The sequence below is a fragment of the Aythya marila genome, assembly GCF_965140915.1.
Source record: "Aythya marila genome assembly, chromosome: 4".
In the NCBI taxonomy this organism is placed as follows: Eukaryota; Metazoa; Chordata; class Aves; order Anseriformes; family Anatidae; genus Aythya; species Aythya marila.
The window spans coordinates 53,765,910-53,787,828 of record NC_139045.1 but is presented as its reverse complement, the minus strand read 5'-3'; the positions used below and the strand labels follow the sequence as shown (position 1 = coordinate 53,787,828).

Below are 21,919 nucleotides of genomic sequence, written 5' to 3'. Positions count from 1 at the left end.
CTGTGCAGCCCGGCCCGGGCCCGCCGCCCCCCCGCCGCCCGCCCCTGGGCGCCGCCCGACGGGACGCCCCGCCGCCCGCTGCTGCTGCACGGGGGCCGCCCGGCGCCGCTCGCTGCGACCGGCCCCTTTCATTCTTCAGAGCAGTCGTGCCGGTTAAATAACTGATTAAAAAGGCAAAGAACAAAAGGAAGGGGGAAGCAGCACAAGCATCCTGCCGTTGTACCTCCGCAGCTGGGACTCCTGCGCGGGCGGCTCCAGAAGACGCAAGGAGGGCGCTGAACTCTTGCGAGCCCGGAGGATGCGCCGCCGGCACTTTCCCTATAAAAATCCGGCCCGGGGGCCCTGAAGCGCTCGGAGGAGGGCGGGCGCCGTGGGGCTGCCCGCAGCCCACCCCGCCGGGACGAGACGCGCCGCCGCCGGGCTCGGCCGCCAAACTTTCTCCCCGCCGCCGAGGAGGAGGCAGCGCAGGGGCCGCATGGCCGCCGCCAGCATCATTATCATCATCATCAGCAGCAGCAGCAGCAGCAGCACGGGCCGGGGACTGCCGTGAGCCCTGCGGCGCGGCGCCATGTGGGCGGCCGGGGCGGGCGGCAGGCTGCCCTGCCCGCGGGACGCCGCGCTGCGGCGGGCGGCCTTCGCCGGCAACCTGGCGGCGCTGCCGGCCCACCTGGTGCCGAGCGGCAGGAGCGTCCGCGTCTTCATCAGCGCCAACCCCGAAGGTAACCCGGCCGCCCGGCTCGGCACGGCACGGCTCGGCCCCGCCGCAGCTCCCCCTGCCGCCCGCCGGCCCCTCGGCCCCCGTGTCCCGGCCCCGGGGGGTTTCCTCGACATCCCGTCCCCAAAGGAGCCGGGAGGGCCCGCAGGGGTGGTGGTGGTGGTGGTGTTAGTGGTGGTGCTGGTACTGGTTGTGTTGGTGCTACTGGTTGTGGTATTGGGGAGGCTCTTTTGGCCAGAGCAGTTCTAGTGCCGTGAAGTCAGGGTCAAGTATTAGACCTAATTAGCTGCCGAAAGCCTTTTTTTTTAAGGTTTGCCATGGTACCAGCTGTTTGCATGCGCTCAGGAGGTGTTGTCCCACCCGTAAGGATGAAGTTGCCGGAGCGTATTGCCACCCGGCGCGAGGAAACCATCAATCAGGCGGTGGCACCTCTGACATTTCTTGCCTCTAAAGATAAGCCGGCTGTGTTCACAATTCTCCCTCACACCACCACCCACCACCGTCCCCCCCAGCGCTTCTAATTCAACAGCGCTGTCACCCTCTGTGCAAACACCGCAGATCTGAAAATCATGCCTGCAATGACAAAAACCTTTGATTTCCGAAGTGAAAATTGCCTTGGCACGAATACTTAAATGAGCAAAAAAAAGTGGGCATCGCACCGGCTTGAGTTAATCCCACACCTCCAGCTCTCCCAGGTTGCTCTCACATCCAAGATCCCTGCGTGCTTTAAGAGCCCTTCCTTTAAGGAGGGCATTAAAATGCTTGCAGCTCATTGTTGCAAGCTAAGCAAAGATATAACTAGTGATAATCTGGGAAAATGTTTAATTGGCTCCGAAAGAAAACTGGTGTGAATTTTTAGAAGGGATGTTACTCATTGGAGATGGGATTTCTGCCAGCATTCCCTCCACGGTGCCGATGCCTCCGTATTTGACGTGAATGGCATTTATCGGCAGGTTAGCTTGGTATGTTGGCTGCATACTTGCGAAGCTAAAAAAACACTAAACTCATTCTGAAAGTGCAGTTTTGAAGCCATGTATATCCATTTGTAGGATTTTACCCTGGTGGTGTCATTTCCAAATTTTAACCTGAGAAAACCCTAAGAGGCAGGAAATAACTCAGTCGCCTGAGAATTATTTGCACTGGCTTCTTTGTAGCCTCGCATGGTCACAGCGATCAACACCCCTCATTTCCCAAATGTTATCTGCAGTGTTCCTCCTGCTTTTAGAAATTATAGTGTGGGATAGAAATTTCAGAGTGGGTATGGATTTTAATTACCAAAGTGAGACACTTGGGCAAGGAATTAGGGGCTGCAAGGCATGAGGAGCAGCTATGGCTATTTATCAGTGATAGCACTGACGCAGAAGTATTACTAACTGCATGTGACCTTATGAAAAGACTGTATTGATAAACAAGCAAAAGTGATCTACGATGGGAATTAGGTATTATCTAGTAAACTACTTTGAAGCAGAAGTGCTCCTTGCAAAAAATCACGAAGAGTTGAAAATGCAAGAGTGCTGGGGGAAATAAAAAGGTTAAATTCTTCCTACTCGGTAAAGCATCTAGCATACTCGAGCTACAGCAAATGCCTCCGAAGCCTTCCTTGTTAATTTTCAGCCCATCAGTGCCTTGGTGCCCGTTCCTTGTGGCACAGAGGGTGGCAGGACAGAAGGAGGGGGCTGCCGGCCCCCCACCTCCATCGGCAGCTGTGCGCAGCAGTGCCGGAGGAGCTCGGGGACTAACACTGCTGCCGCTCGCAGGAAGACTTCCAAGTTTGCACAGACTTACAATAACACCTCTCTTGAATTGTATCCGTTTAATAAGTGGATATTGGAGAACTCTGATGAATTAGGGCTTGGTCCGTTCTTTAAGGGCAGGCTTTAGTATGACTTAAATATATTTTTATAATGCAAGTAGGAAAGTGGTTATTTGTAAAATAGAACAGAAAAAATAAATAAGAAATCCTTATAAACAAAAAGCAACAGTGAGCATGACTAATAGGAACAGAATTACTTCATTTTACAGTCTCTTGTTTTCTAAACCAAATTTTGTAGATAAGTGAAACGGTGTTTTTCTCTAGCAATTAGCAGTATTTTCTTGCTCAAATTGTTGGCATTAATTAACCATCCTCCATATCACTGAAGATGATTGGATCCTTAGAAACACTAAAGCTCCTGTATTATTTGAATATAAATAGGTCTGTTTTCTTGATTCGGTAGATATAAGCAATCAGGCATATTTTAAATACATATTTGGGCTGAGAGACATTGAAGATTTTGCTTTAAATAATCTATCGCTTGTCGTAAGATATTTTGGTTGCTTCAAGCTGAGAGGGGAAGTAAGTTACATTCGTCTGATTGTAATAAGTGCTTTTAGTGTTTCCTGTCGGAATCTGTGGACTGTCACGGCAATCAGATAATGTCATCTTATTTACTGCTCAGTAGTGCCTATGCAATGCCTTCCACTGATGTACAGCTCATGTTAAGTCTGACAGGTGCAAACTTCCAGACTTATACTGAGCGGTGACAGCAGCACTGTATGGATTCAGACCATCCTGGTGACTGTTGTTACTGCTTGAAGCAGAAAATCAAGCTGTTTAGAGAAATTATGTGAGGGTAGAAGGTAATGCAAGTCCAGGTTGAAACTGACGCCTTCAGCAGAGTTAGGGATTTCCCTTTTGGAAATGAAGTCCTGTGAATTGGGACACGCAGTCAAATTCAGATCATTTTAACTCCTTGTGGATCTTCTGGCAGCAGGGAAGTTAGCCCTTTGTTAGTTCTAGTTAGGGTCTAGTTACTGCTTTAATTAGTTAAGGCATCAGTCATTTTTTACTTCAAGCTCTTTATGTTTTAGTTGGGAAGGAGCCTTTCATGTCTGGGAAGACTGTAATATAGTAGAGAGAAATGAATACATTAAAGAGGGGTGTGTGTAAACTCAAATGCTACACACAGGTGGTTTCACAGAAGACAGATTAATAATGCCTTCATGTAGCATCTGAATATGTCCTGACATAGGTGGTGTCAGCTACGCTTACCTGACAGTGTAGGTAGGGCTAACTTGCACCCAGCACTTCACGTGGGAAGGATGCTGACTTTTCCATCTATTCGTCCAGCTGAACACAGCTCTCTTCTCCGTGCAGCTCCTCTGAATACTCCATTTCTAAGTTCCAACATGGGATTTCTTTTTTTCTGGGTCTGCTGCTTTTTCAAAACATTTTGTCTGTAGCAACAGAAGCAATTGTATTGAGATCATGAACAAACTTTATTTTAAGTACTCTTTTTTAATGCAGAAAGGCTATGCTCATGGGTTCTGTTCCTCCCAGAGCCATTTAAAGTTTCAAATATTAAAATTATTTATAAAGTTAGAGGGGTAATAATAGATTGCCACAGTTCTTTAATGCCTTTGTACAAACACACTATAAAACTAATCTGTACAGTTTGAATTTCACCAGTTTCCCCTTAGACTGTCTGAAATTTCCTTGTGTTACACTATTGAATGAGTTTGAGTTTCTTGAGTTATTACAAGTTGTCCAACTTGGCTTATTTTCCAGTGATTTGCTTAATCCAGGACATTGTATTAATATGAAAAACACTTTGTTGGAATAAAACACAAATGTTCAGTGCCCAATTTATGTATTTTCTCATGATACATAAGGCAAAATTCTCACCTGCAGTTAGTTTTGTTGACTAGACGAGGATCATTCCTCTAACTGATGACTGCAGAAATGAGTCTTAGTAATGTTTTTGTTTGGACCTATTGTTACAGGCTGCTTTGCAGGAATTACATGTATTTTTACGCATGTTGATGTACACAGGAAAGGAAAACTAAAATGTTGTGTGCGTTTGTGGTTCACTGTTAGTGAACATAAGGGTGCATAACTCATAACAGATGAAGAATTGTGCTTGCTTTTATTGCTATGTAATTGCCATATGTGATAAGAGAAAGGTATAACTTATAACTGATTCTTAGCATATTCCAGGCACATTATGTTATCTTTACCTGAAATCTTGTGCTTCTCATAAGAAAAATATAACTAAGGCAATGGTAATGTTAATACTCCAAAGCCAGAATAATACCATTAATGATGGTCCATTTTGTCCAGCCCCAAAATACCATATGGTGTCCCTGCTTGGATACGTTGCATGAAGATCTTTTTATAAAGACAATTTTATATAATCTGGGTGGAATTTATTCCTTAGCTAAATTAAAACACAGATGTTCAAGTGTATGAAATTGCAAGGGAGGTGTTGCGGAGATGTGGAGACAAATAACTCCAGGACTTTTTTTACGCAAAGTGTTAGTTCTGGTTACCTAACTTAGTACCTATTTATGGTGTTACGTGACACACATCACTGCAGTGTTTGAGAGCTACAAACCCAGCTACACTTGGAAAAAAAAAATCAACACTTTTAAAGGCAAACTTGAGTAGATATCTCAGTGTTAAGGAGAGCAACATGATTCAAGTATCTGGTTTTGGTACGGGCCCTGATTGAAGTATGCCTTACTTAAGGAGGCCCTGTGGTCAGACACCTGCAGTTCAGTAGGCTTGGAAAAGAGCTGGCCATTTTTAGTATTTCTACTTCTATACGAACTTTTATCTTTTTCTCTTAATGCTGCAGAACCACCTTTGTTGTCAGCATGGTTGAGCAGAATGCAAGGCCTGACTCTCCTTCTGGTTGTAGGACCAGGTCTCACATCAGCTATAACTCTTGCAAGGCAGGGCAGGTAGATCTGAACCAGACCCAGTACTAGACAGTCTTTTGCTGAGCAAAACTACCAGAAAACCAGTCATTTTCCTACTAAGCAGCATCTGATATTCTAAGCTCCAAAAGTTTACATTAGGTATTTACACCACCCAGGTAAAACAAACAAACAAACAAACAAAAAACAACAGGACTTAACCCCATGACAGTTATTTAAATACATTGAAAAAAATACTTAACTTTTTTTTTTTCTATGCAATCATATAAAGTGTATAAAATGGTATGAATGTATGTACAAAAACACAGACCTCACTGTTGTGGGCAGTTTTCAAACTTGCTGCCAGCACGTGAGAACTGGGTATTTATGTTCAAAAGGCAACGCTCACAGCTGTAATACTAGCAGTACTGAAGAACAGCCTGGGTTGTGTTAAATGCTGTTGTAGCAGTAAGAGCCTTACAGATGAGTTTAGATTTTATCCAGAAGGACACTTGTAAACCTTCAGGTTTGTATGCATTTACAGCTTAGGTTCTATAACCATTTTGTGTGCCATTGAAGAAATCATATTAAAACAGAGCAGAACCTACCATTTCTTTTTGTATTTTGTAACTTTACTAATACTGTTTTATTTCTTTGGATATCTTTGCATGATCAGTTCCATTTGTTGTATGCCCACATCCTTTTATTAAACAAGAATACAGCAGAGTCAAGGTGCCTGTAGGACACTGGAGCTGCTGTTGAGCAGAATGGTCACCCTTGCCATGACAGGTGACGAGGAGCTTGAGGCCCCTGTATTCTTCATGCAGTTTGTAAGTAGAGTGAGGGAATATGAAATGTGGGCAGAAGTTCTGTGTGATACTGTTACCTCAAATGCTATATTAGGTGATGGACTACATCAGTATGGAGTGGAGCTGTTGCTGTGAGCCTCTCCCCCAGTGAGGTGTGAGACCTGGCGGGAGACGAGAGGCAGCGATGCGCAGGCAGCATCATGCCACCTTTCCTGGTCTGCACCGAGCAGCTCCACTGCTGCCCGGCCAGGGGCAGCGGGTTGGCCTTCAGCTGAGCAGCAGCCTGCTGTGCAGCAGGCCTGCAGGGATTTCTACGGCTTGCTTCTAAGAAGACCACATGTCTTCTGTGGTGAGATTTATGTCCCACCAAGACGAGAACAATTTATCGCAATGGGTACCGCATTTGGTGTCCTCTCTCTGAAGCCATGCACTGAAATAATTCTGGTTAGTAATCCTACATGTTTGTCTGCGTGGGCACATGCATGTTCACAAAGTGTGAACACACGAGACAAAATCCTGCACTAGACTTTAAATACTTACTACAGAAAGAAAACTTCACATCAAGAAGTTACTGAGCTTCTAACTCAAGCTATGACAGTAGGTTTTTTCATGTGAAACAAAGGAAATTTCTTTGACTTTTTCATCTGAGTGTTTTATGATAGGATATCCTTTCAGGCTGCAGTCATAATACACTACCAATATTTAGCCACCAATAATTTACGGTTTTCGTATACTGAATGTGGTAGGTATAATGTAGTTGTAGACAGTCACATGTAAGGAATACAGAAAATTCTGGCAGTTTTTAATGCAGGCAGTGGGGTTCAAGACAGCTGCTTTATCCCCTTACTGGAATTTTAATTAAAGAAGGATAATAACAGATAGAATTAGAAAACCCAATTTAATCATGGTTGTACCAGTGCAACCCTAAAATAACTCCACTGGCCTGATGCTAATCTTATTAATTTAGGTCTTGTATCAAAGAGAGGCTCTTACTTCCAAAATCTTTAGCCAAAAGCAGAGCAGGGCTAAATCAGTGGCAGCAGAAAGCGGGGAGTGCAGTGGGGTAATGTGGAGGGAGCCCCGCATCTGTGCAGGTTGTGGTGTGTGTGCCTCTGCATCAGGCAACAAGACGTGCCACACACCCCTCTTGCAACACCCCAACATCACCACGATCACCTGTCCCTCATCCACCTGCTCTTAAACTGACTCTGTGATCATGGGACTGATCACATAGCTGATGAGATGAGATTTCAAATTGTCGGAGGCTGGAAAATAGGATTGTACAACCTGCTTGTTGTGTTTGCTTGGGTGGCATAGCTGCAGTCTTCAGTATAGTAACATGCACCTGTAGTATAGTTAAATAGTCAAAAATGTTTATTAATAGAGTCCATCTCACTCTTAACAGCAATTAGGCTCATCAAACAAGGCTCATCTCTGCATTGTAAATTTCCAGCTTTGTCCACCAGCCCTCTGTTACTCTTCCTGAAGCAGGTATTGAGACACACCTCAGTGCAGTGCATATATGATGCATAGCAATGTTATTTATAAGATGAATATTTAGAGTCTATAATGAGTAACATTTTACAAAACATTAAGATGAAATGAGAATTAATGACTGAGAGCCCTGTCTGGACAGCCTTCATTTCAAGCAATTCCCCAGCTGTAGCGTTGCCTCTGGGCCAGGCAGTGCTGACACCTACACCCTTCGATGTGTTTGTGTTATTTATTACAGAGCAGTTGCATTTCTTAGAAGCCACAGCATGCACTTCATAAAAGTACCAAATAGGCATTCAGAAACATACATGTAAAGTACAAATTTTTAAAAAATGGCAAACTCGATGTCTTGTGCAAAGCCTCCAAACCCCCTCTTTAGGATGGTGGTTCCAATATATATTATCTGGTAGTTAGTATTATTTATTTGTGTTGTACAAGGCTGATGCCTGACCATGCAACATAGGCACTTCAGGGTGAACCTAACAGAAACCCTGACACTGCCTCAGTTTGCACATGTATTCACAAGTGATCTCACCGACTGGGTTTTATTAGATTGAGATTACTTTTAAGATGGAGAGCTATTAAATAACCATGTGGGTTTAATACTCATAGATGAGACAGTTTATCCATGTTTGTAGTTATGCACATCAGCTATTCTAAGATAAACAAGAAGCAAATGCAGTAAGATCAGGCATAGTGAGCCCAATGGAGCCTGCTATTCTTCCTGACAGTTTCAGATGCACAACAGTAGAAAATGAGATCACAGGGACAAAATGACAAGGATCTTTGTGTTTAATAATCCGTGAGATCCTTTCCTTCCATGAGTTTGTCTAATTGCTTCACTAATTAGTCAATAGTCTTGGTGTTAGCAACAACCTTTGAAATGTTGGAAGTTTTGAAACAGTCTGTTGTTCTGAAATGCCTTACCCTACTCACTTCAGTGCGAATTTTGTACAAGCATGACAGTGCATATTCAGCCAGAGAAGAGATCTCAAAATACAGAAGTAGAAATATCTGTGGAGTAGGCGTACCTAAAAACAAATCTCCCTAAGAGAGTAATTCTTTCCACAAGCATCATTGTAAATGATCCATTTTTGTCTATCTTTACATGGGGAGCGAGGTTAATTGTAAAGACCTCGTTATCTGAATGTTCTTATTTCCATATACAAAAATGGAGCCATACTAAGAAATAGGTAAGGAAATTACAGTGTTCAATAATGTCAGGAGTCTAAGGTACAGAGTCTGATCTAAAGGAGTCCAGTGTGTTGTGTAGGAATCAAACCTAAGGGTTATTTTGTTCCTAAGTTTTCCTCACCTTCCTGTGCCAGCATGAGACATCTGGAGGATCCTGCCGTACCGTGATCATCAAACATAACATAAATCATGTGTGACTGCTTTATAAATGCTTTCCTTAAAATGAGATTCATCTTTTTATTTTTTCATACCTGCTGTGGTTTAATAAAGGCCGTGTGAATTCTAGAAATCAGAGGGAAAATATTTTCTACCTTGATAAATAATCCTGGTGGCTAGAGTCATACAGAATTGTCTATAGTGTTCTGGCAAGACTGGTTTTTTTGTTTTTTTTTTTTTGAAAAAAAAAAAAAAACAGCTGTTTTTCTTCTTCATTTTCCACCCCATCATATTTGCAATAGCTCAGACACCAAGACCAGTGAACAGTAAGCAGTGTCTTTCTTTTTGGTTTTCAGATTCCTTTTTAGTTACTGATAAATGTTAGGAGAATAATGAGATCCCGTTACAGTTTGGTAATGGTCTTGATTTACTTATATATTTATTGGATTACATTTGAAAGTGATGAAGATTTATGCAGTGTTGTTGAAGCATTTCTATTTATGTAATCCTGTATTTGGCATATCAAGGCAGTAGCAAAGTCTGTATGATGATTTACTTTGAAATACAAGTTATTTACAACATGGGATTATAAAGAACTAAGCATTCTGTGGTGAGCAAAATGAACGCAGTTGAGGTACATGACATGCCATTTTAACCAGAAATAGGACCACAGCACCATAGCAGAGGTTAAAGGACTTCTGTTACAAGGACAGAGGACCCCAGGCAGAGGACAGAGGGCCCCAGGCTGTTCTTTCGTTATGCAGCTATTTATTGTTTTACAAATCTTAGAAGAGGAGACTGGAAGGGACCTCTTGTGGCCTTTGGATTTCTCCTCCAGCCTGCGGCAGGTTCAAATATACCTGTGCCATTCCTCACAGAAGATGGTCTAACTTTTCATGACAGCTCCACTGTCTCCACACCGGTTAAGGAAATACACAGGAAAATGAACTATGCAGTGTACAGCTGCACTGTTTCTTCCATAGCACTACTGGTAGTGCTTATAGCAACATGTACAGGCACAAAATAGGCTCATTAGTCAGTAAAAACTACCAAAAATAAAAAAATTCCCTGAAAATTTCCTTGCTTGGAATGAATTTCATTACCTTTCACTAGTGAATGTCATTATTCATAAATTTTTCAAATCCAGTTTCTGCCTGTGCATTATTTTACCATGTCAGGAAGTGGGTCTATGCATCCAAGCAAAATATAGATAATAATATAAAGCAATAATCTGCCATAAAGATTATTTTACCACAGATGTATGTCCTGCAGTGGACTGCATGTTTCAGGTGAAGGTTTCCCTCAATTGAGACATTTTTGAAGTGTCTAATAGTTCCTGTTACAGCTTTTCCTTTGATGGGTTCATTTACAAATGGGAGTAGGAGACTCATTTACAGGATTTCTCTTATTTAGCTGATGGTCTGTTCTTATCTAGGATCTTCATAATATTTGGGATTCGTATCATTTTGTCAGGTCTGTAATCAGTCAATGAGTTAAAAACATTTTTACAAAAGACAATGGAAGAAGCGTGTAGAAAAGAGATCATCATATATTCTTCCTTCCTTTAGAAAACAGAGGTAAAAATGATCTCCTTATACACCACCTGTTTTAATTATGGATTTTCTGTTTTATGCTTTCTATAATCAACTGTGCATAATACTATGTAATTCCATTGAGCACTTCCACCGCTCGTGTATTATTCTAGCATTAATACCAGTCAGCTCCTCATAGTCATTATGCAAATTCAGAATCATTTCAAATAAAAGATATGAGATCCCAAGTTGTGGGCTTGACTGTGGTTAACCGTATGTGGGTGCAGAAGGAAAATATGATTTGCACATTGTCTTTTTATCTATTCTATGGCCAAGGTACAAATACCTTCACAGATTGTGTTGAAGACTGTTAGTGTCTGGCGGTGCTAGAAATGGAAATGAAGTCGAGTCTATCCTTTCAACCATCTCCCACACTGCTGTTGAGAGTATAGCATCATAAAAGATCTTTATCCTCCTTTAAAGGTCATTGTGGCTCATGGGGTAGCATCCATCAAAATTCCCCAGTCAAAATATTCTGTGTGAATAGGTCGGTGTGCATCTCAGCGCTAACTGCTGCGTTTCTTTCACAACTCCTTCTGTTTGTAATGGTTTTCCTGTCTGTTTCAAAGGACTTTTGGATTACAGTGCCTTCGCTTGTCTTTCTTATGCTTCTGCACAGATTGTGAGTTAATGGGATTGTTTTCTGTATGGGAAACATAACATTTTTGCTCACATCATTTTGACACAAAGGGGCTTAGCAGAAAACTTGAATTTGTGTTATATGGTGCACGGAACGTGCTGCATGACATTCCTGCTGCAGTGCAGTTGTGATGTCGTGGAGGGGCACAAAACACCCGTAGCAGCAGAGGGACCGAACGCACCAACCTGTGTGCACTGAAGCATGACTGTCCATGTGCCTTCTTTACGTCCCCTTGAGTTACTGCAAACAAGCCCATTGTGAAAAATACAGTCTGAGTACTTTCACATTCCCCTCTTTAAGAATAATAGTCAATATTCATATCATTATTTTCAAAATATAAGCAAAAAGCTGGGAAAGACAGCTAAAGCCTTTCCAAAGCACTAGTTTGGAAGGTAGCCTGGAGTTTGGTCACTGAGTAATCAACTTGGTATGCCACCTCTAGATGTTCTTCAGTTGTTATATTCTATATTGCACTTGTGAAAGGTAAATAAATACCTTTGGGAGGTGTTTGAGACAAGTTGAACTTAGTTGTTTTGATTACATCTTCTCAAAAGGAGCAAGTGATTGGTACACATACTGTTCTTTTTCAGTTGCTTACTCCTCAAGACTATTAAAGTACAAATTTGCTCTTATCTTAATATGTCATCAACTAACTGTGGGTAGCAAGAAAAATTAATAAAATCAGGGAGAAAACAAAATCGACTCACAAAAATAGTGTAATCATAAAAACAGATGCATTAGGAAAAATATTAAAAACGTCCCTTCCAGCCAGATTGTATAATCTTCACAAAAGATCATGCCTAGATGAATCATGAGAATTGAAAGGAGGGAATGGGGGCAGAAGTCAGTCCATCCTGCTGTGTCTGTCACTCGCTGGGTGCCTTTCAGGGCTTGCATCCCGTGTCGGGGGGAGGCAGCTGTGTGGGGTTCTGGGTCTTGGTGGCCTCTGCCACTGGCCCTGCCTGGAGTTCTTGGCCTCAAAGCTGGGCGTTGTCATACGGCACCGGCATGGGGGTGGCAGAACTTGGCTGTGTGCATGGGGAACAAGGGCAGGAGAAACAGACTGAGACACTCTCCTCTAGACAAGGCGTGGCTGAATTTTGACCCCCCCCCCCCCCAGGCCTGTTGTCTTGCAGCTGCTCCCCCTTGCCAGCAGTGTTGGGTGGTTTCTTCATCTTCAGTAACTGCTTCTGTCGCAGCCATGTACTGCTCTTAATGTGCTGTGATGTTACTTGCTAGTCCTCTCTGCATAGTATTAAGAAAAGAACTGCTGCAGAAAGAAAACTCCTGCTTTATTGATGTAGGCCTACCTCATAGGTAGCGAGTGTCACTTCTGTGGGTATCTCAGTGCCATCACTCTTGAAGCCCCACGGTCAGCTAGATTTGTCCACCTCACTTTCCCAACTGGCCCACCAGGCTGCAGCCACGTTGTAGTGACCCAGGGCATGGCCATTTTCTCCAACCTGAGGTCAACAAGTTCAGAGAAGAAGGGGCGCAGCTTTACCAAAGGGCTCACAGGGCTCGTCCTTAGCCTCATGGTGCCAGGTGTAAAGCCACGCAGGAGCGTTTATAGGAATTTCTTCAAAATAAGATGTACGTAATGGTCCTGTACTGGTCTGTACCTTGAAACGTATGTGTGGCTCTTACTTTCACTTGGTTTTGGTTTTGTTGTTTTTATGGCTCTCCTGTTTCATGCCTTCTCAAACCCTGCAACACAGTATTTTGTTTGCCTCCAGCACTTGACTCTGCAGGGTGGTGAGGAGACTAAATGTCTATGAGTTCCCATGGTCATATCGATCGCCACCACATCCTTCCCTCAAGCACTTCGGTAACATACCCTGATCGGTTTCTCTTGGGTCTAGTGATGGCAGATAGAATCGGTACAGCTACCACTGCACACACAACGTAGTTGTTTAAAACATTTTCCAGTATTGTACAGCCTTTTTTTTTTCCTGTTGTGGAGGTAATTCCATAACTTGTTTTGTTATGATGGATGAGTAGGGTTTTTGCATATATCTTTGTTACTGCACTGGTCCTTTGTATGTGTTCTGCTACGCAGCTTTGTGCAGCTCACTCAGAGGTCCTCTTTTATATTTCAGAAGTTTTTCTTTGACATTAATTTTGATTATAGTTGCAAATTCCTGTCCTTGCAGGCTTTGCTGTTTTCCACTGCTTAGTTGTAATAAGCTTTGGTGTTCTGCAGAGGTAATTTTCCGACTTAATTTTGGTGTCTCTAAATGTGCTGTGTCTTCAGTTTCTCCTGTCACATCATTTAATTGTATGACAATAATTGCTTGTAAATTGTCATGTTTTCAAGAGCCTTTCCTAGTTTGCATTATTAAATGAAAGAATTAGATTTTGTTGAATTCTTCCACTTGTGTAGTTTGCAGAATGCAGCATTCTCCCTCCTGGAGAGATTCTGCCTTCAGCCCATGGTGCTGCTAAAGCTCCCACTGTGCTTTGGCATCTGCATGCAAATATTTGCATTTGCACGGTTTGCTACACGTCATTTCTGAGGGATGTAAGGATGCTTAGGCACCCAAGCTACAATACAGAAACTGTTTGCACGATCTGGAAAGGATTGCTGGGCAACCTCTTTTTTTTTTCTTTACTTTAAGAACATGGAAGGGCAGCTCTGTCTCCCAGGGGTAATTCAGCTTCAGAGTCCTCACCAATACCATACCCACTAGATTTCTTGTTTGTTTATTTTCTTTTATGAATCAAAGGGTTTAATCCAAACTCTTCGGGAGTCAGTAAGATATCAAAAGGTTTTGGATTCCAATTTGTGCCACAAGTACAGAACCTCATATAGGATTCACTGAGACTAACAGATCTTTCCATTAACTTCACTGACCTTTGGATCAGGCTCCAAATTTATTGCGTGTAAGCATATTACACCCATAACAAAACTTAGAACTCTCAGCAAACAAACATTTGTTTTACATTAGAACATTATCTTGTGTGAATAATAAGTATATTAGTGTTGAAAGACTGCTGGTATTTGGATATAGGAACAGCTTTTCCCTTTTTTCATGCGAGTTCCATACTGATATTTCCCCTAAATTCTGTATTTTAACATGGGTCTTGACCTCTTGTATTTTGCTAATTGCCTCCTTTTTTAATATATATAAATTGACAGCTGGGTGTAATTGCTAAACCAATAGGTGGCACTGGTTAATCACATTAACAATCAAGATGCCGGGTATTCTGTAAGTAAGATGTCACTGTGAAGTGTAGCCAACTATTAAAGTGTATATTTTAAAAATTAATAAATAAATGTTCTATATATGTTTTAAATTTCTCAATTCACAGAACTGATAGAAGGGAAAATTTCAAACAAATATGTTTAAAAACTGCATCTCAGTATAAAGGGTCATAGTTTGATGTGGGGCTAAAAAAGAAGAGCTTCCTTTTGGGAGACCTGAAGGTAGACACCTGAAGCTTGGTGGTGGTGTTTGGGAAGGGGACACTGGAAGAAATAACTGAGACCAATCTGTTCCCTTCCCAGTCTACCTAAACAGTCTTGAGGAGCTTTGCATGTTTATTGTAATGTTCTCTACACACAGAAATCCCAAGGGAAGCAAATGCCAACAGTGTTTAGTGTTAATTTTCTAGGAAGTCAGGGTGCTGGGAAACTCAAGTCATTTTTCCCTCTCTTAGCAGCTACATGATTCAAACTCATTGTTTGCAAAGTGCTCTGAGATTCTCAGATGAAAGGCACTATAGAAATGCAAATAAGTTATTATTATGGTATTATTTTCAGAGACAAGGTTTCCATAATATTTAGGGACATTTGTTACCTATTGGTATTCAAAGCTTTTAGTTACAGGGGTAATACACAATGCTATTGTGCAGTATTAGTGAAAAAAAAAAGGCAGTTTAAAAGGAATAATTCAGTTGAACAGTTGTATGTGACAAGAGCATACTAGCATTAAGAGGTTTGGCAGCCACTTCCTTGCTTGGTATGGCTGCTAAGTAATTTTTAACCTTATTTGCATCACATCCTTAGATAATTCTTGTACAGAAATTCTCACTGCAGTTAGTAGACAAAGGTTATAAAACGCACATTTTTAATATCATAATGCATTTAAAAATTCCCATGGCAAGAATCCATCCTGCCCACCCAGCAAATGTAAGCAATTAGAATACTTCAAGGAAGAGAATAGAAGGTTTCTTAGTGGGTATGCATTTAGGACTGCTTCCAAGATGCCCTCTGCTCATCCAGGGTTTCAGACCTATGTGGATGCACAACAGATCCCAACACTGTGTTAAAATAAACTTATTTGTGTGCATTTACACCAGCAACTAAGCTAGCAAAGAAGTAGGCTGTGAAGGAAGTGAGGTCAGGATCTCCATGCAAGCTTTGGTACTGATGCATTGCAAAACGCTGGGACACTGAGCACAGAGAAATGGCACAGGAATTGTTTCTTTAGGTAGGTGCAAAGGTTCAAAGGAGCAAGCAGCTCTTCCCTGGGTGACCAGAGGTGTAACGATACTGTGCAAACACACGGTAACAGGATGGGGCTGAGCAACCTCCTTACAGAGCTGTGTCAAGCCTTGGTTGGGTGGAAGTCGTGGTGGGACTGCAGCCCGTGCACATGAAGCAGCCTTTCCATCGCTGTGCCTTGACTCCAACCAGTGCAACCATCAGCAAGAGAGGGTGGGCAGCCTGCACTCTGAGGGCCAAATCTCACGTTCTTGCAAACAGGCACTTTCACAGGGCTTCAGTGTTAACTCCTGTTCGCTCTCATATATGTTTTGGAATTATCTTCAGCTGGGCTATCTTCCATGACATATTTTATCCCAGAGATTAATGTTCAGCAACTGTTTGTACATACACATCATCTGTTTACTAACACGAGAATGTAATATGTACTTTCCCTATTAAAAATAAAAGTGACTTTAATAGGAAAACAGCTTGTGTTTGAAGGTCAGACTTTAGCATGGAAATAGTTCACACTGAGAAGGAGCACCCTGGAGTACTGTAATGAAAATTGGCAGTGATTTGACTGAGCTGCAAGCCTTCAGAAATCACACCTCACACAGTCCTGCTTAAACAGTGATTGCCTATTATTTGGCAGAAAGGCTATAAATGTGTACGTGGCTAATTTGGTGCTGTCCTCAGAACTCTATTAGGGATGCACAGACAGCAGGAAGGCCCTGACGGTGGTCTCAGCTCAGCATTCAGCCTCATCAAAGCATCTGGTTTCTAAGGGTCTCCAGTAGGTCTAACCCCACTGGAGCCAACTGTCGTTTTTCATTGTCTATACAGCACGTCAGGAAGAGCCTGTCTTCTACCTAAAAGTAGTCAAGAAAAAAATAAAACAGATTTGAGATCAGCTTTCTAATCACGAGCACTGACAAAAGGTTAACTGCAGCTGAGGCAAAGTGCAGGACAGGTAGGCAGGACAGCGTGGCGGTAGACTGGCTTATGAGGCAGCAGTCAGCAAGAGCTAGCACCTGTGGGAAAGGTGTGTGCTCACCAAGACACTGTCTTACTTGAGACAATGCCATTTTTGTGGTTGCTTTCAACACTGGAGATGATCTTAGGGTTATTATTTTTATGCCTTGACTTACAATTTTGCAGATACAGTTTCATTACCACAGTTTGTTGTGGGCCATCAATTGGATTTCAGAGCATCCGAATTACCATTAGAAGGTGCATAAAGCTCATCTCGCAGCTCCTGTCTCATGTTGTCTGCTAGAAGAATGTCATTCAGCTAATCCGTTCATCTGTAGCAGCAGCCTGGAAGCTGGAATTTGCCTGCGTGACATTCTTGTTGTTGGGAACTGCCAGCTTCACAGATTTGCTGTCACTGTAAATCAGGTTAGATTTTATTTAATTAAACCAGCTTATCTGCCATCCATACTAATTATTGTAGCTCTTCTTAACTAGATGCAATTCTGTTTCCTTAAAGTTTCACAAATTATTATGAATACAACAGTTCTTCAGTTTCATTAATGTAGTCACCAGACTCAAAACTCCAATTAAACAAGCATATCCCATTAGAGTTGGAGGTAGGGATTAAAATACAGGATAGGTATGCTGGGTGTTTTATCCAGAACACCTTTCTAGTTGAGGAACATTTTATCTCTTTTTATGTGATTTAGAGGGTGTTAGAAACATAGCACTGCTCTTGCAGTGTGCTGTTTTGTTTTCTGAGCAAGCCTCTGCAAGTGATGCTGCGGGGAACAGTACCATGTCTGAGGCTAGAGCCGGTGAGGTTCTGCTGGGTGCCTCCTGGGGACATAAATGGCAAGCGGCAGAGTGCAGGCTTATCTGTTGTATACCTATAACAGGGTATTTCCCATCTATCATTCAGTCACATTTCCTCTTAATTTCTGCCTTTCCTCAGTAACTTATATTTTTGTTGTTGTTCCTGCAACTTAGCTGATTTCAGTTCCCTATTAAGACAGTCTTCTGTCACGCTGATCATTTAAGTAAGCACATATAGTAATAGTGAATTGGTGCTTCCTTAACAATAAAGCTATAGTTGTGACTAATTTCAGATTACAAAGGGGCAAGAATCATTTTTATTTTAGCTCAGTAACCAAGTAGTAAGATGGTTTCCAACAAAGTTTATTCTCCTCAGTTGTGAAGATACAACGCTCTGTGTTTTGGTAGACTTCGGTGAGAAAATGTGCCTGTGTTAAGGCAAAGAAAATAAAATACATTGTCTTGTATCAGTGCTTGATCTAAGGGCTTCAGTAGCTGTGAGGGGAAGAAGAAAAAATGTGAAGTATGTGAAATGAAGCGAAGTACACGGGTAGCTTTTATGATAAGTTACAAGAAACACTGTGCAGTACAATGACTCCAGCCAAGTACTGAGCAAAGTTGCTTTGGAGCAGAAATAGCACTGCTGCGTCGGCACACTGCAGCCCTCAGGCTAATTAGCCTTGTTAGCTGTGTACTACATCCTGTAAGAAAAGGTTGACTTAGGCACTCGGGTATGAGAGAGAATTAATGACTGTGGATCCTAAGGAGGGAGCAACTCATCCATCCTTCGTGCTCATTTATGCAGATCTGGGCTGTAAGCGTTGGTTTTTGCACTCCTTTCCTAAAGATTTGCAGGATGCATCCATGTTCATCCAGAGCTGGAGCACATTTCTGAGATCATCACCATCTAATACACTTCAACTCACATCACTGAGCAGTCTTGGTATGCATGAACTGTGTTTCTTTTGGATGGAAAAAATAGACAGGTATGATGTACTCCAAGTACTTGTGGGGGTTAAGCCCAAATGGGGTTGAAATCCCCCAAAACAGGGAGCACAGATGACTAAGCCTGTGAGTTTTTCAGAGAGACTGGATTGCTGGTTGCAAGAGGAGCTCAGGAGGTCATCTGGGCTAACTTCCCTCTTGAAGAGTGCTGCCAGCATCAACTCGGTCAGCCATGGGCTTGTCCAGCTGGGTTTTCTAAAGCTCCGAGGACAGAGAGGCACAGCCTCCTGGACAGCCAGCTCCAGCTTCTCCTAATGTCCATGTGAACTTCCTGAGCTGTAGTACATTGTTGTTGCCTTTGGTGTGCTGGCACTGCTAAAAAACCTTGGCTTCACATGTTTGTAACTGCCCTAGAAGCAGCTGTAGGTTGTTGCCCAGAACTGGGTGCAGCACCCCTTGTGTGGCCTCTCCAGTGCCAAGGAGCACTTCCCAAATAACTTCCCGAAAGGGAAACGAGAGAGTGAGATCAAGCTTCTCAGTGTAGCTCAGAACAGGGTATGCCCCATTTCCAGTGTTCACTTCAGACATAAAAGAAACTGCACTGCAGATTTAGGATCTTCCCTTGTGTGGTGTGCCCACAGCCGAATAGAAATTTTGCAGTGGAGCAACATGACTTATGCTTCTGGATCGTTCTTGTCTTCAGAAAAACGTAGCATGTCTGGTGGATTTTAAAGCTAGAAATCATGAATACATAAAATTGTTGTTCTTAGAGAGGATGTTTTATGAAAACTGCCACACCTCTGACTTTTTTCCACATCAAAGGTTTGTGGAGGAAGGGTTGTGGTAAATCAGATTGAGTGGATTAAGCTTGCGGTTGTACTTTTGAGCCTTTGTGGTATAGCCTTTTTCCATGAATGCAGATTTCACAAGAAATAATTTCTCTGGAGGTGTTCTGGATTATTCTCTGTTTATAAAGAACAATAGTATTTTTACCACACATTTGTGAAATCCATAATTTAATTCAGTACGCTAAATTCTTAATCTCCTCCTTGGTATTTTAGTATACCTCTGAAATATTACACAACCTCCTAGAACTGTCAAAATTTAAAAATAAATAAATAATAATATAAATCTGTGGCCTTGGTTCTGTGAACAGACCTGTGACTTTAAATGTATCGACTGTGGCTGTAATAAATAAAACATTATTAGACTTGAATACAAGTCTTTGGTTTACAACAATATGGGACTTGTTAAATCAGTTTTAACCTATTCGTTTGTTTCAGTGTAGTTATACAAACACTACTTTAACTGCATTAGGTGTTCTCCATCATTCATAAGTCAGCACTTTTTTTGTATCCCTTTTTTTGCAGTACATGGTTTACAACAGTTGTGTTTTATTTGTGAAAATAACTTCTTAACAGTGTCAGCCTTCTGTGTCTTAACGCAGGCAACGCTGGCCACAAGCTAGGCCTAGTAAAATCTATCACATATCTTAATCTTATTTGGAGGGACAATAAAATATATTATCTACACAAGGTCTAATTACAAAACAAATCTACTTCAAATCTGACTGGCTGTTTCTTGAGTGATATGTTTTATATGAATGTGCTCAGACTAACTTGCACAGACAGAACATAGTAATAATTTTGTCATCCTATTACGATATTGTACTTTATTATCAAAATACGTCATTCTGCATGAGGAGAATAACATGATGTCAGAACTGCACATTTAGTATGCTATCAGGAATTACCTGGACCAAAAAATACCATAAGTAAGATGCTATTATTTCCTTCTGCCTTTTAAGGTACTATCAGGTTGAAGTTGTTGAGAAAAGTGATAGCGTTTGACACAATGTCATTAATTAACGTTACTAGTTTATTTCTAAGTGCAATAGTCGGTTTCATCTTTGGTGTATCTCTTTGTTTTATGTTTCTAATTAGTAAAATACAACTTCCTAAAAATTAAATTGAAGTCAAACTGATAAATTCTTATTGCTGAATGGCAAAATGAATTCAGCTGCACTTTACTGAAATATACACTGCATATGAAGATAGGTATTGAACCTGATGTTGCACACATAAATGCAGTTATGTGAGACAGAATAAAGTACAACATACAGTTTGGAGATCAAATCCCAACACTAGATTTTCACCGGGGGTGTGTTTGTGAATTTTAAGTGCTCTTTTTATGTGGATAAATCAGTATCTCTGACTGAAAGAAAAGTGTTCATACAAATATTGTTAGTAACATCTTTTTCCCAACACAGATACAATAGCAGAAAGGAATGCCCTGAGAGAGCATGTGTATCCTAAGCTGAGAGAATTCTGCAGGGAAAACTATGGCCTGGAATTTCAGGTAGGTTTCATTGAATCTTGCATTATGATAAATACTATTTCTTGCAATTAACTCTGTTCAGAATGTATAACATTTCTGAATATTGTATGTGTTGTCTTATCACTGGTTAAATAGAAAATTACAAAAACTATATTTCATATGTATGAATTGTACTGCACTGATGTACCGAAACTATCTTACAGGCAAATTTGAGGTAAATCCAGAACAGATGAAAAAAATGCACAGTTTTACAGCACGGTATCTCACTGTTGGTACAAGCAATACAGCAACCAAGTGACAACTTTCACAATAGAAACTTAAAAATCCACCTTCATTTTGACTGTTTAAGGATAAATAATATCAGAGCTGAAATACTGTGCTCAGATTCTAGAAACCATACGAAAGTTTATGTCTTCCCTTTGATATATTTTTAATTTAATGTCACCAGCATTATATTTCATCATCTGCATAGTCCCCTAATTTTTTTAGCTACTTACCAGTTTGTCTTCTACTCTAATGTGGAAAATGATTTAACCAGGTGAGTATTGAAAATCTGATTTTAAAAAATGAATGTGGAGTATTTCAACAAAATTCCTATTGTGCTTAAATACTATGGGATTTGCTTCCTTTAGTGTCAATCATAACATTCCCATTGCTTCATTCAATTCAAATTTTCCTTTGTACTGTGGAAGACACATAGACAAATTTGGTAAGAGCCAATTAGTAAATAAAAACAGTTACATTTGATTTAAAATGCATTGAGTTTGGCATCACAGTTACATTACTGATGGTTTTAAGTCAGATATATCCTCATTCACAATCCAGTAAGGTCAATCAGACCCATTTATGTCAGCGAGCCTTGAACTGGCTCTCTGTTAAGAGAAACAAATGCGGCATGCAATGTTGTAAAAATGTTCAGTTTTTCAAAAAATCTGGTTCTACATCTTCAAGCCTCCGTCACATATTAATGTTAGGATCCCATGATCACTGACCCCAGAAACTCATCTCTTCCGAGTATAGCTTCCTTGACAACAACTATTGCCTTTTAGATAGCATCCTGTTCCTCACAGTGCGTTATTCCTGATGTACGTGCAGCTGGCTTTTAATCAAAATAACAAGTTCTTGAATTAGGATATTTGGTCT

At 41.4% G+C, this 21,919-nt stretch overlaps 1 protein-coding gene across 1 annotated transcript in view; it reads left to right on the top strand.

Annotated features, from left to right (window-relative positions):
* Positions 1-568: 568 nt before the first annotated feature.
* Positions 569-21,919, top strand: part of NWD2 (NACHT and WD repeat domain containing 2) — a gene marked incomplete at both ends in the record, with an annotated part of 55,477 nt that continues 34,126 nt past the window's right edge. The window contains 2 exons of the mRNA XM_082758793.1: positions 569-719; positions 20,709-20,797. Of these exons, the coding sequence (XP_082614919.1) occupies positions 569-719; positions 20,709-20,797 (240 nt within the window). The remainder of the gene's footprint in view (positions 720-20,708; positions 20,798-21,919) is intronic.